Consider the following 11,972-nt stretch of genomic DNA (forward strand, 5'->3'; position numbering starts at 1 on the left):
GCTGGAGTCTGGCTCCTGGCCTCACTCTGGGGCCCCAGTTGAGAGCTGGGGCTGAGAGCAGACTTGGGGTAGAAGGAAAGCAGGAAGGAAGATAGCTGATTGATGATGGGAAAATGCACAGGATCTTTGTTTCATAAATATATTTTATTTTTCAATGAAAAAGTTTGCACATTAGAAAAATTAGTAAGGGTCAGGGGTGGGCTTCCTGGGAGGATGGCTGAGATAGTTCCTCAACCCTGGGTGGTGGCCCTGTTTACCTTCCCTGGGAACAAGTTCTGGGGTGAGTTCACAGCTTCGAGGAATTCATCACTGCTGTGATTCAGGTCTCTCCCATCCACCCTGCTCTGGGTACCTGGTGTGTTATTTGTGGGCACTTGTCATGCCAGCAGGTTGGCTAAGGATGGGCACAGAGCAGTCAAACAGATACGAAAAAGGTCCAATTCATAGCCTCACTGGCTGCCGACCTTTGGCCTCTGCATAGATAGTGGGCTCCTGATAACAAGAAGTTAACCTGCACCCAGGCCACAGGCGCTCAACCAAACATACAACGAGGCGCTGGATAAAACTCTAGCCCCTCCAGGGGTCTCCTGGGCTAGGAAAGGACAGATCGGTAAGGGGTCCGTCCTCACTTGGGCAACCCATTTGTCATGCCCAGCTGTTCCTTGAGCGCCCGCAGCTGGGCCAGGCTGATGTTGCTGCCCCCGCAGACGATGACCACGAGGGATGGCAGCGGGGTTCGGAGATTCCCCTCCAGTTGGAGCTTCTGGATCACGTGGCTGTAGACAGCAGCCAGGGCTGCTCCACAGGCGGGCTCCACCAGGATCTTCTCGTCATCTACCAGAGAAGGGGCGTGACAGGGGCGTGGCCTGACTTTCCCAGGGTGCACAGGAGCTGACAGGCCATTGGCAGGACTTGGGAATACTAAGCCAATCAGCTCTCAGCCCTGGCTGCAGCCGCAGGTCCTGAACCAAACATCCCGTCATCACCCTGAATTGGCCCTTCCAAGCCTGAGCCAGGGCCTGGGTTTCATCATGAGTGCTAACACTGATAGAATGAGTGTGGTTGCATGAGCACTGTATTGAGAAAGATTCTGAGGCATCATCTGAGCAAGAGTTCCATGGTTCATTAGCCAAGTGTGCAGCAGGTACAGAAGCATAAATGGTAGTGTTTTTTTCTCTCATTTTTGCCATCCCTGCCCTAGACTGAACCCAGAAAGAGTCCAACCTAGTTACGGACCCACCTCTGAATGAATCAAACTCTGAGCCCCATGTTTTCCTTTTTTACCCTGGCTACCAGGAAACTCAGAAGCAACATTTTAAATATTCACTTATTGTTTTCTGCTGCTATGGTTATCAGGCTTACTTTTCTATTTACTTTTCCATTATGTGTGGCTTTTGCTTTTCTATTTCTACACGGCATTGTATTATCTTCTATTAATGGAAAATTCTAGGCAGAGATGGAAGACAGAACTGTGAAGAAAATTTGGGGTGAGTGGGATCCCTAGTGGCATACCAAGTGGAGAGCCACTTAGCGCCTGAGTCAGCAGGTCGGGTCATGGGAGGACCTGGCACATACCCACGAACTTCTCAATGGCGGCCACAGCCTCCTGGTCCGAGATAACTTCAGAGAAAATGGGGTGTTCCTGAAACAGCTTCAGGGCCTGAGCCCCCACAGTCTTCACGCCCAGGGCCTTGGCAACACTGAGAGAAGTGGGAACCCAGAAGAGGATGGGAGTGGGGGAAACAGGAGAGAGATGGGGGCAGGGAGGGAGAGAAGGAGATGGATGTGAGACGGAGAAGGCAACGCATCGGGGGCAGGGGGACAGGTGTCACCTGTGCAGCTGTAAAACACTGAAAAGCCTCAGGGATCCCCAAACCAAGTGGGGTCTTCTAATAAGGTGCAGAGTGTTTGAATTGGCATCATATAGTATATTCTTTATTATTATTTTTAATTTTTTTGAGACTGAGTGTCACTATGTTGCCCAGGCAGGTTTTTTTTTTTTTTTTTTTTTGAGACGGAGTCTTGCTCTGTTGCCCAGGCTGCAGTGCAGTGGTGCGATCTTGGCTCACTGCAATCTCTGCCTCCCGGGTTCAAGAAATTCTCCAGCCTCAGCCTCCCGAGTAGCTGGGACTACAGGTGCCCACGACCACACCCGGCTAATTTTTGTATTTTTAGTAGAGATGGGGTTTCATCTCTGGCTGGCCTCGAATTCCTGACCTCAGGTGATCCACCCCCCTCAGCCTTCCAAAGTGCTGGGATTACAAGCATGAGCCACCATGCCCGACCCCAGGCTGGTCTTGAATTCCTGGGCTCAAGTGATCCTCCTGCCTCGGCACAGCATCATATTCTGATCAACACTAAGTCAGGAGCAAATGCTTAAGAGGACCCTTGTTGTTCCCTGATAGGACTCCCTGCTTTTCCTCCAGATTACAACTGCTACCTGGTTAACCCTCATGAAGCTTAGCACCACTCTGCCTGCCCACATCCTGCTGTGTCCTTCACGGCTCAGGATTAAGGCCACCTCCTCCAAGGAGTCCTCTTGGGAGAGTACTGAGTCCCACGGCCCTATGTGGAAATCTCAAATAGTCCTCCCCCACAGTAACAAGCGCCCTGAGTACTTCTTGAGAAAGTGTTAGGTGCCAAGCACTTCACAAGCATTATTGAATTCACACAAGAATTCTGCTGTTGTTAATTGGTTTGATTTTGGAAAGGGGAAACTGAGGCAGAGAGTATACAGTCACTTGCCCAAGGTCACACACCTAGGGAGTGCTGGAGCTGGGGCTGCAAGCAGGATCTGTATAACTTCAAGACCTGCACTGGTAACCAATGTGTTGATGCTGTCCCCAGCCTCCTGGGGTGACCACTGGCTCTATTCCCAGCTCAGCTGCCCCCTCTCCCTTCCCCAGGAGCATCTTGAGGGCCTGGGCCACCTCAGCCCTCAGCAGCACGTGGTTTACAGTAGGCGCTCAGCCATGACGTCTTCAGTCCCTACAGTGTGGGACACAGCAGCTCCAGATGCCAGGCTCAGGAATCTGGAAGAAGTTCTTACCTGGCTGGACTCAGTCTCCCCTATCTGTAGTGGAGACTATTGTCTGCCCCAGTGTCTTTTCTAGCTGCGCATATGGGCACCTGGTGTAAAGACATTTCCCAGCCCCCCTTGCAGCTGGATGTGGCCATGTGACTAAGTTCAGGCCAACAAAAGGTAAGTGGAAGTGTGTCTGTCTTTGAAGGTTGGAGCATAGCCTTCTGCCCTTGCTTCCCCATCCCTGCCAAATGAAATGTGGGTGTGATAGCTGGCACTCAGGCAACCATTTTGGACAAAAAGGCTACATGCTAAGGATAATGGGGAAACAAACTCAAGGGACCCAGGGCCCTGACTTTTCATGGTAAAGTTCAATCTCATTTAAGTCACTGTTATTTGGGGCTTCTGTGTAATAGGGCCAAAACCTAATCCTAATTAAATACTATCTACTGGCTGGGCACGGTGGCTCACGCCTATAATCCCAGCACTTTGGGAGGCTGAGGTGGGCAGATCACCTGAGGTCAGGAGTTTGAGACTAGCCCGGCTAACACAGTAAAACCCCATTTCTACTATAAATACAAAATTAGCCAAGTGTTGGGGCAGACACCTACTCGGGAGGCTGAGGCAGGAGAATCGCTTGAACCCAGGAGGCAGAGGTTGCAGTGAGCTGAGATTGTGCCATTGCACTCCAGCTTGGGCAAGAAGAGCAAAACTCCATCTCAGAAAACAAAGACAAAAACAGAAAAACCATCTATCAAAGGTTTGGGGCTTGGATATGAATTCCTTAGGAGCAAGACTTGTGTTTATGCACCACTCTCTCCCCAGATCAGCCAGTGTCTTACACACAATAGGGGCTCAGTAAATGGTTGGCAAAGTAATGAGGTATGTAAAACCTTGCCACAGACGACTCAGTAAATGATTCCTATGAGACCTTCCCTCCTTCCTTCCTTCCTTCCTTCCTTCCTTCCTTCCTTCCTTCCTCCCTCCCTCCCTCTTTCCTTTCCCTTCCTTTCCTTTCCTTTCTCTTTCTCTTTCTTTCTTCCTTTCTTTCTTTTTTTCTTTCTCTTTCTTTTTCCTTTCTTTCTTTCTTTCTTTCTTTCTTTCTTTCTTTCTTTCTTTCTTTCTTTCTTTCCTTCCTTTTTCTTTCCTCTTCCTTTCTCCTTCCTTCCTTCCCTCCCTCCCTTCCTTCCTTCCTTCCTTCCTTCCTTCCTTCCTTCCTTCCTTCCTTCCTTCCTTTCCTTCCTTCCTTCCTTCTCTCCCTCCCTCCCTCCCTCCCTCCCTTCCTTCCTTCCTTCCTTCATTCCTTCTTTCCCTCTCTCCCTCCCTCCCTCTCTCCCTTCCTTCCTTTTTCTTTGTTTCTAGACAGGGTCTTGCTCTGTCACCCAGGCTGGAGTGCACTGGCATGATCATGGCTCACTGCAGTCTCAGTCTCCTGGGCTTAAGCAATCCTTCCCACCTTAGCCTGGGACTATGCGTGTGTGCTACCACGCCCAGTTAATTAAAAAAAAAAAAAAACTTTCCTTAGAGGTGGGAATCTCTCTATGTTGCTCAGGCTGGTCTTGAACTCCTGGCCTCAAGTGATCTTCCTGCCTCAGCCACTCAAAGTGCTGGGATTACAGGCACAAGTCACTGTGCCCAGCCTCATACGAGGCTTTTCATGTGAGGAAGTGTGACATGTTGGAGTCACACAGACTTGGGTTTGAGTCCAAGCTGTACCACTCACTGGATGTGACCCTGGGCAAGTGATCAAAGCCTCCATTGCCTCATCTGTAAGACAGGCTGACATCAGGATCTATCTCGAAGCCAGCCCTAAGGGGGACTCCCCAGTGCTTGCTGGACACCCGAGGGAGGCACCCCAGCTGCTCACCTGGTGATCTTGGGCAGGGAGACGAGTTTGCCTGCAGTGGTGGCAGCGTGGAAGCTGTGGGCGCCAAAAGTCTCCATGGCGATGACAGGCACGTCCCCCCAGCCCACCTCCTGCAGCCCCTGGACCACTCCACACAGCAGGCCCCCGCCGCCCACTGACAGCGCGATGGCCCCTGGCTTTTCCCACAATTCCTCCTTCAGCTCTTTCACGATGGAAGCGTGGCCTTCCCTGGAGGGTGGGGAGAGGGGGTGGCGGGTCAGGGCTAGGCTTCCTGGAGACACCAGCTCAGGTTTGCACCGGCCTCGTCCCAGCTGATGGGGCCTGGAGCTAGTTCCCTCCCCACCCCCAACCTCGGCTTCCAGCTGCCAGCATCTGTGTCTCTACCTGAGGACTTTCTCTGGCCACCTGAGCTACCTGCAAACAGAGTCAGGAGCTGGCAGCCCCTTAAGGCAGCCCTCAACCAATGGCTACGAGTCGGCATACAAACTCCCCTGCTCCTTCTCCCAGGGGGTGGGAAACTGCGATGCACCTTCTACACAGGCTCCCAGGGTCCCCGAGGGATTAAGCTCCAGCCACCCACAGCAGCCACCTGCCCTTGAAAGCCCCCTTCCTGACATTTTGGACTGGATTATAGAAAAAGAAAAAAGCAAGCCCCCTTCCTTCCCTGGCTCACTTCCCCACTCCCCCACTGAATCACCTCCCAAATTAACTCCTTTCCCTGAAATCTTTGTCCCCAAGTCTGCTTCCAGGAGGACTCAACCACAGACACTTGGGCATCTGTGTGCTTGCATGTTCAGCCTTGGGTGTGTTGCGTGTGCAGCCGTGGATAATGGGGCATTTGGTGACATGTGTGCACCTGCTGCTGCACCTGGGTGTAATGTGTTTTTTCTTTTTTTTGAAATGGAGTCTCACTCTCTTGCCCAGGCTGGAGTGCAGTGGCGTGATCTTGGCTCACTGCAACCTCCTCCTCCTGGGTTCAAGCGATTCTCCTGCCTCAGCCTCCCTAGGAGCTGGGATTACAGGCGTGTGTCACCACGCCCAGGTAATTTTTATATTTTTAGTAGAGATGGGGTTTCACCATGTTGGCCAGACTGGTCTCAAACTCCTGACCTCAAGTGATCCTCCCACCTTGGCCTCCCAAAGTGCTGGGATTACAGGCGTGAGCCACTGCGCCCCACCTAAGTGTGCTTCTACATGGTGGTGTGCGCACACATGTGTAGCTGCTGTGCATGAGGACGTGATGATGTGCATCATAGCAATGCCTGCCCAGTGATATGGGTCAGTGGCTGCCACCCCCACCAAGTGACCTTGAACTCCACATACCAGATGAGGGGGTCATCAAAGGGGGGAATGTAGACCCAGCCTGGATTGTTCTTTGCTAGGGCTTTGGCCAGCTCGAAGGCTTCATCCAATAACTGCAAGGTCACAGGGGAGATAGGAGGGGGTGAGGCACAGGGGGCACCCTGTCCAGCCACCAGGCGCCCTCTCTCTGCCCTGCCCTGGGTCAGCACTCACCTCACCCACCACCTTGACTGTGGCACCTTCATTCTTGAGGCGCTCAATGGTGAGAGCAGGTGTGGTGCTGGGCACGATGATGGTGGCGGGGACGCCGAGTTGCCTGGCCGCATATGCAGCTGCCATGCCTGCGTTGCCCGCTGCCAGGGTCAGGGGTGGAGAGCATGTCAGTGGGGGAGCATCTGGGAGCCTAGGCAGGACTGCTTACCCTCTACTGGGGGCTCTGGAGTGCCCCCCTCACCTCCCCACCCTGGGCGACTGCTGGCCTCCCCGTGGAATTCCAAATTGGTGGCTGCTGCCATTGTTTTCAATGGCACATTGCTGGGGAAACCAGGGCTCAGAGAAGCGGAGTGTCTGATCCCAGGACACACAGCAGAGGACAGGATGGGGAAGCAGGTCACTTACCCGAGGAGCAGACAAAATGTGCACAGCCTTGCTTGGCCCACTGTGGAGACAACAGGAGAGGCACTCAGGCCCACCTCCCTTTCACTGCCTGTGCTCTTCCTCCCCACCTGGAATACCTGCCAGGATTCCAGTGGACACGGATGTTTCCTTTACTCAGAATTTGTTCTACCCTTGTCTGAGACTGCACCTCCCGTCTCCAAAGAGACTGGCTCAGGAAAGGGTGGAGGAAAACAGGCGACTGATGGCTCTGGGATCAGTCCCAAGGGACCCTCCTGGAGGGGAACCCCTCAACCAGAGGAAGCCCTAATGGTGGACGCTCAGTCCTTGTGGGGAGTCAGCAGGCTTATCCCACAATGTCTTTAATTTCACACAGCACTGGCCCTGCCCTGTCGAGGAAGGAGGACCTGCCACTCCTGCCCAGATGATGCTGACTCGGTCCCGTACCCTCTTGCAGAAGTGCCCAATGCCCCGGATCTTGAAGGAGCCAGAGGGCTGGGCACTGTCCATCTTGAGGTAGACGCTGGTGCCGGCCATTTTGGACAGGGCCATGCTGTCACGGATGGGGGTCTTCACGTGCAGGGGTTCTCCGGACATCATTGCTGGGAGAAACGAAGGAAACCCAGAGGGTTAGGAGAGCTAGCCCTGGTGCTAGCACTGCCGGAGTGACCCCTTCCTTCGCTTCCCAGCAAGCCAAGCAAGGCCTCAGACGAGACGGCATCCTGGAGACCTGGGCTCTAATCGCAAGTGGGCCACCTACTCTCCATGTGACATCAGACAGGTAATCACGCCTCAGCCTCAGCTCTATCGGGGATCACCCTCCACTCCTGACCTCTCACACATTTGCTGGGAGGCTGAAGAGATAACACTCAAACTTCGTAGCTTTCAAAACGCATGAGGTGAGGCCGGGCACAGTGGCTTATGCGTGTAATCCTAGCACTTTGGAAGGCTGAAGCCGGTGGATCACAAGGTCAGAAGTTCGAGACCAGCCTGGCCAACATGGTGAAACCCCATCTCTACTAAAAATACAAAAAATTAGCTGGGCACGGTGGTGCACGCCTGTAACCCCAGCTACTTAGGAGGCTGAGGCAGGAGAATCAATTGAACCCAGGAGGCGGAGGTTGCAGTGAGCGAGATCGCGCCTTTGCACTCCTGCCTGGGTGACAGAGCAAGACTCTGTCTTGAAAAAAAAAAAAAAAAAAAAAGAAGAAGAAAGAGAATTAGCCAGGCATGGTGGCAGGCACCTGTAATTTCAGCTACTCAGGAGGCTGCGGCAGGAGCGTCACTTGAACCGAGGAGGTGGAGGTTGTAATGGGCCAAGATCGACCCACTGCACTCCAGCCTGGGCAACAGAGTGAGACTGCATCTCAAAAAAAAGAAAAAGAATAGTCTATCTATCTATGTGAAAAATTCAGGGACACCCACACACACAGATAATCCATCCACACACACATACTCCATCCACACACACGATCCACCCCCACACACAATCCATCCACACACACATATAGTCCACATGTTTCTTCTATTTTCTTTTTTAATTTTTTTTTTTTTTTGGTGCACATGTTTCCATGTGCACAGAGCATTTCAGGAAACATGCATGACAGGCTGGCCAGGGGGGGGCCTCTGAGGAGAGCTGGCCCTCGGGATCATAGCACCCACATTTTGCACAGTTTGAATGTTTTACCATGTGCCTTTATTACTTACTTAAATGCATACATTTAAAAAAAACCTGGGCCGGGTGCGGTGACTCACACCTGTAATCCCAGCACTTTGGGAGGCTGAGGCGGGCAGATCATGGGTTCAGGAGATCGAGACCATCCTGACTAACACAGTGAAACCCCGTCTCTACTAAAAATACAAGCTACTTGGGAGGCTGAGGCAGAAGAATGGCGTGAACCCAAGAGGTGGAGCTTGCAGTGAGCCGAGATCGTGCCACTGCACTCCAGCCTGGGCTACAGATCGAGACTCTGTCTCAAACAAACAAACAAAAACAACCTGGCAGCTGGCTCTTCTGACATGCAGTTCCAAGTATCTTGGCTTAAATGGACGATCCCAGGACCCAGCAGAATGCCTGACTCATAGTAGATGTTCAATAAATATTTATTTAAAAAAAACAAAAAAAACTAACTTTTGGGAAACCCAATATTCAGTTAGGAAAAGCTCTTTCATAATTATTAATTTTGTCATAATTATTATAGCAGTGACTAATCACTTAGCTTTTAAATTTTATTTATTCATTCATTCATTCATTCATTCATTCCAGTAGAGATAGGGTTTTGCTATGTTGGCCAGGCTGGTCTCCAACTCCTGGCCTCAAGCGTTCTGCCCACCTCAGCCTCCCAAACTGTTGGGATTACAGGCATGAGCCACAGCACGCGGCTTGCTGTTGTTTTAAGTCACATTTTGGGGTAGTTTGGTACACAGCAATAGGAAGGGGAATATTAACATAATTTGCCCAAAGTCACACTGTGGGTGAGGCAGGGAGGCAGGATTTGAACTCGGGCAGTTGGCTCCAGGGCTCAGGCTCTCTCTGCGACCCATGGGTGTGGTTCAGGCTCCCGCTTTTGGATGGGCTCTGGGGGATGAAGCAGCTGGGGTGGCCCAGGGTCTAGCCATAGCCACGTCCACCCACCCAGCCTTCCCATCTCCCCTGCCTTCTGCTGAGAGTCTCAGGGCAGATTTGATTCTCCTCAACTTGGGCCGGGCCGGAAGAGATCAGCAGACGATGGCCGAGGGGCTCTCTGGTTCCCCCTCCCTCCACCATCCCAGAAGGCCAGGCAAGGGTGGCTAGCCAGAGACCCATCTCTAATGCCACCTGGTCCAGCCCTCTGTCCTGGGCACTCCTAGCTTGGACATCCATCCCCCACTCCCAGAATGAGCCAGACATCCCTTGGTCAGAGGGAGAATGAGGGGTGGGGATTCCAACTGCCCCACCATCCTTAGCATCCCCTAAATAGGTCACCCCTTGTCTATCTGAATTAACTGACATTCGGGGCCTGGGAGGGGAACTTGAACAGACACCCTCTCTCCGCTGGATCTCTTGAATAAAAATCAGAGACTGGGGCAAACTTCAAAACAGCACGTCCCCAAACTGGCATGAACTTTCAGCTCCTGGAGGTTAATCCCCAAACAATGGGATCCTGGTTTTTATTTAGTTATTTTTAGAGAATCTCCCTCTGTCACCCAGGCTGGAGTGCAGCAGCACGATCTCAGCTCACTGCAACCTCCGCCTTCTGGGTTCAAGCGATTTTCCTGCCTCAGCCTCCCGAGTAGCTGGGATCACAGACGTGCACCACCACGCCCAAATAATTTTTGCATTTTTAGTGGAGACAGGGTTTCACCATATTGGGCAGGCTGGTCTCGAACTCCTGACCTCAAGTGATCTGCCTGCCTTGGCCTCCCAAAGTGCTGGGATTACAGGCATGAGCCACCGCACCCAGTTCTGACCGACTTGACGTTAAAGGCCGGTGTAGGTCACCAAGTCCTGGCCTCAGGGACAACCGGGGTGGGAGTCAGAGGAGCCGGCCACAGAGGCCCTTTTCAGGTGGGTTTGGGGCACCTGTCTTGCCGTTTGTCCCAGGCGGTGCCATGGGATGCCTTCAGGTAAAAGGACAGGGCTCCCTCTGCAGGCAGCCCCTTCTCTGCCGCGGCTTTCCGTGAAGTGAGCATCCGTTAACTGCATCCAGCCTGCCCCAAGGATCCCTGCCCCAAGGATCTCAAGACTTCAGAAGAGGTTGTGCCCGGGGAGGAGGAGGGAGGGAGCCCTGAAGCCAATGTCTGCCCACTCGACTTCGGCAGTCGGAAGCCGCCTTCCCTCTCACTTGGTTCACAGTAAGCGCTCAGTCGGTATGAACTCTTATGAAATCTGGGCTGGACAACTTAAGTGCAGGTCATCCTTTCACCCTCACAACCACTTGAGGAGGAAGGCACTACGCTCATCCCCATTCTACAGATGTAGAAGCGAGGCACAGAACTGGACACAAACTCAGTGGTTAGGCCCAAGTGGCTCTTTTTTAAAAATTTGAGACAAGGTCTTGCTGTGTCACCCAGGCTGGAGTGCAGGGGCACAGTCATTGCTCACTGCAGCCTCGACCTCTTGGGCTCCAGCGATCCTCCCAACTCAGCCTTCCCAGTAGCTGGGACTACAGGTGTGCACCACCACACTATACTAATTAAATTCTTTTTTTAGGTCAGGAGTTCGAGACCAGCCTGGCCAACATGGTGAAACCCCGTCTCTACTAAAAATACAAAAATTAACTGGGCGTGGTGGCACACACCTGTAGTCCAAGCTACTCGGGAGGCTGAGGCAGGAGAATCGCTTGAACCCAGGAGGTGGAGGTTGCAGTGAGCCCGGATTGTGCCACTGCACTTCAGCCTGGGTGACAGAGTGAGACTTCTGTCTTAAAAAAAAAAAATTTTTTTTTTTTTTTCTGTAGAGATGGGGGTCTCACTCTGTTGCCCAGCTCAGTCTCGAACTTGTGGCCTCAAGCAACCCTCCCGCCTCAGCCTTCCAAAGTGTTGGGATTACGGGCATCAGCCACCATGCCCAGACTTGACGGACTCTTTCTGTGTCTCCTTCTTCCCCTGGGAAACCACAGGTTAGCCTGGGACACTCCAGTCCTGAGGTGGGACTGAGGATGGGGCCACTTACCCTGCAAAGGCGATGGAGCAGGAGACAGAGCCAAGCCAGCGAGGGAGGGAGGGATCAACTGAGTAGATAGCCCACGGAGAGAGGGGGCTGAGGACGGGTGGACAGTCTTCTGAATGGTCCCAGAGGCTACTCGGTCCTGGGCTTTATTCCCCTGGCACCTCTGGGCAGCCAATGGGGCCCTGGGGCTGGCTACACCCCCCCTCCCACCCGCCAGGACCCACCCCCCTGGCTCGAGGCCACTGGGGCTGTCATAAGGGAGGTGGAATCTGGCCAAGCTTTCTGCTTTGGCAGCTTCCTCCTGCCTTTCCCACAACCCACTCCTCCTCCCTCTTTCCACTTCCCCTTTCCGTCCTCAGTTTCGTGAAAGGAAAATAAAAAATCGGGACCCCAACTCACTATGCCAAAAGAAATGGAATTAAGCTAAAAGCTGAGTCATGTAAGAAACTGCCTTTCCTTTAGTTCCTAAGCAGATAGCTTCAGATGAAAGGTTAAATATTGGCTCCGCATTCTGG

General features: G+C 52.6%; 1 protein-coding gene across 1 annotated transcript; it reads right to left on the reverse strand.

Moving 5' to 3' along the window:
- Positions 1–125: 125 nt before the first annotated feature.
- SDS (serine dehydratase) lies at positions 126–11,581 on the reverse strand. The gene is made up of 8 exons (XM_055238320.1): positions 11,461–11,581; positions 7,254–7,408; positions 6,810–6,849; positions 6,405–6,544; positions 6,213–6,304; positions 4,890–5,117; positions 1,576–1,700; positions 126–834 (listed from the first exon to the last, which is right to left on the reverse strand). The coding sequence occupies exons 2-8, from the start codon at positions 7,404–7,406 to the stop codon at positions 626–628; spliced, it is 987 nt and encodes a 328-aa protein (XP_055094295.1). The 5' UTR covers positions 7,407–7,408; positions 11,461–11,581; the 3' UTR covers positions 126–625.
- Between the last annotated feature and the right edge of the window lie 391 nt (positions 11,582–11,972).

This window comes from Symphalangus syndactylus, chromosome 13, assembly GCF_028878055.3.
Source record: "Symphalangus syndactylus isolate Jambi chromosome 13, NHGRI_mSymSyn1-v2.1_pri, whole genome shotgun sequence".
NCBI lineage: Eukaryota > Metazoa > Chordata > Mammalia > Primates > Hylobatidae > Symphalangus > Symphalangus syndactylus.

Excerpts from the sequence above, each read along its gene's own strand:
- SDS (XM_055238320.1), bottom strand. The coding sequence starts at position 7,406 with ATGATGTCCGGAGAACCCCTGCACGTGAAGACCCCCATCCGTGACAGC. Across the intron at positions 5,118-6,212 it reads TTTGATGACCCCCTCATCTG|GGAAGGCCACGCTTCCATCG; the intron begins GTATGTGGAGTT and ends CCCACCCTCCAG. Across the intron at positions 1,701-4,889 it reads TCCCTGCCCAAGATCACCAG|TGTTGCCAAGGCCCTGGGCG; the intron begins GTGAGCAGCTGG and ends CACTTCTCTCAG.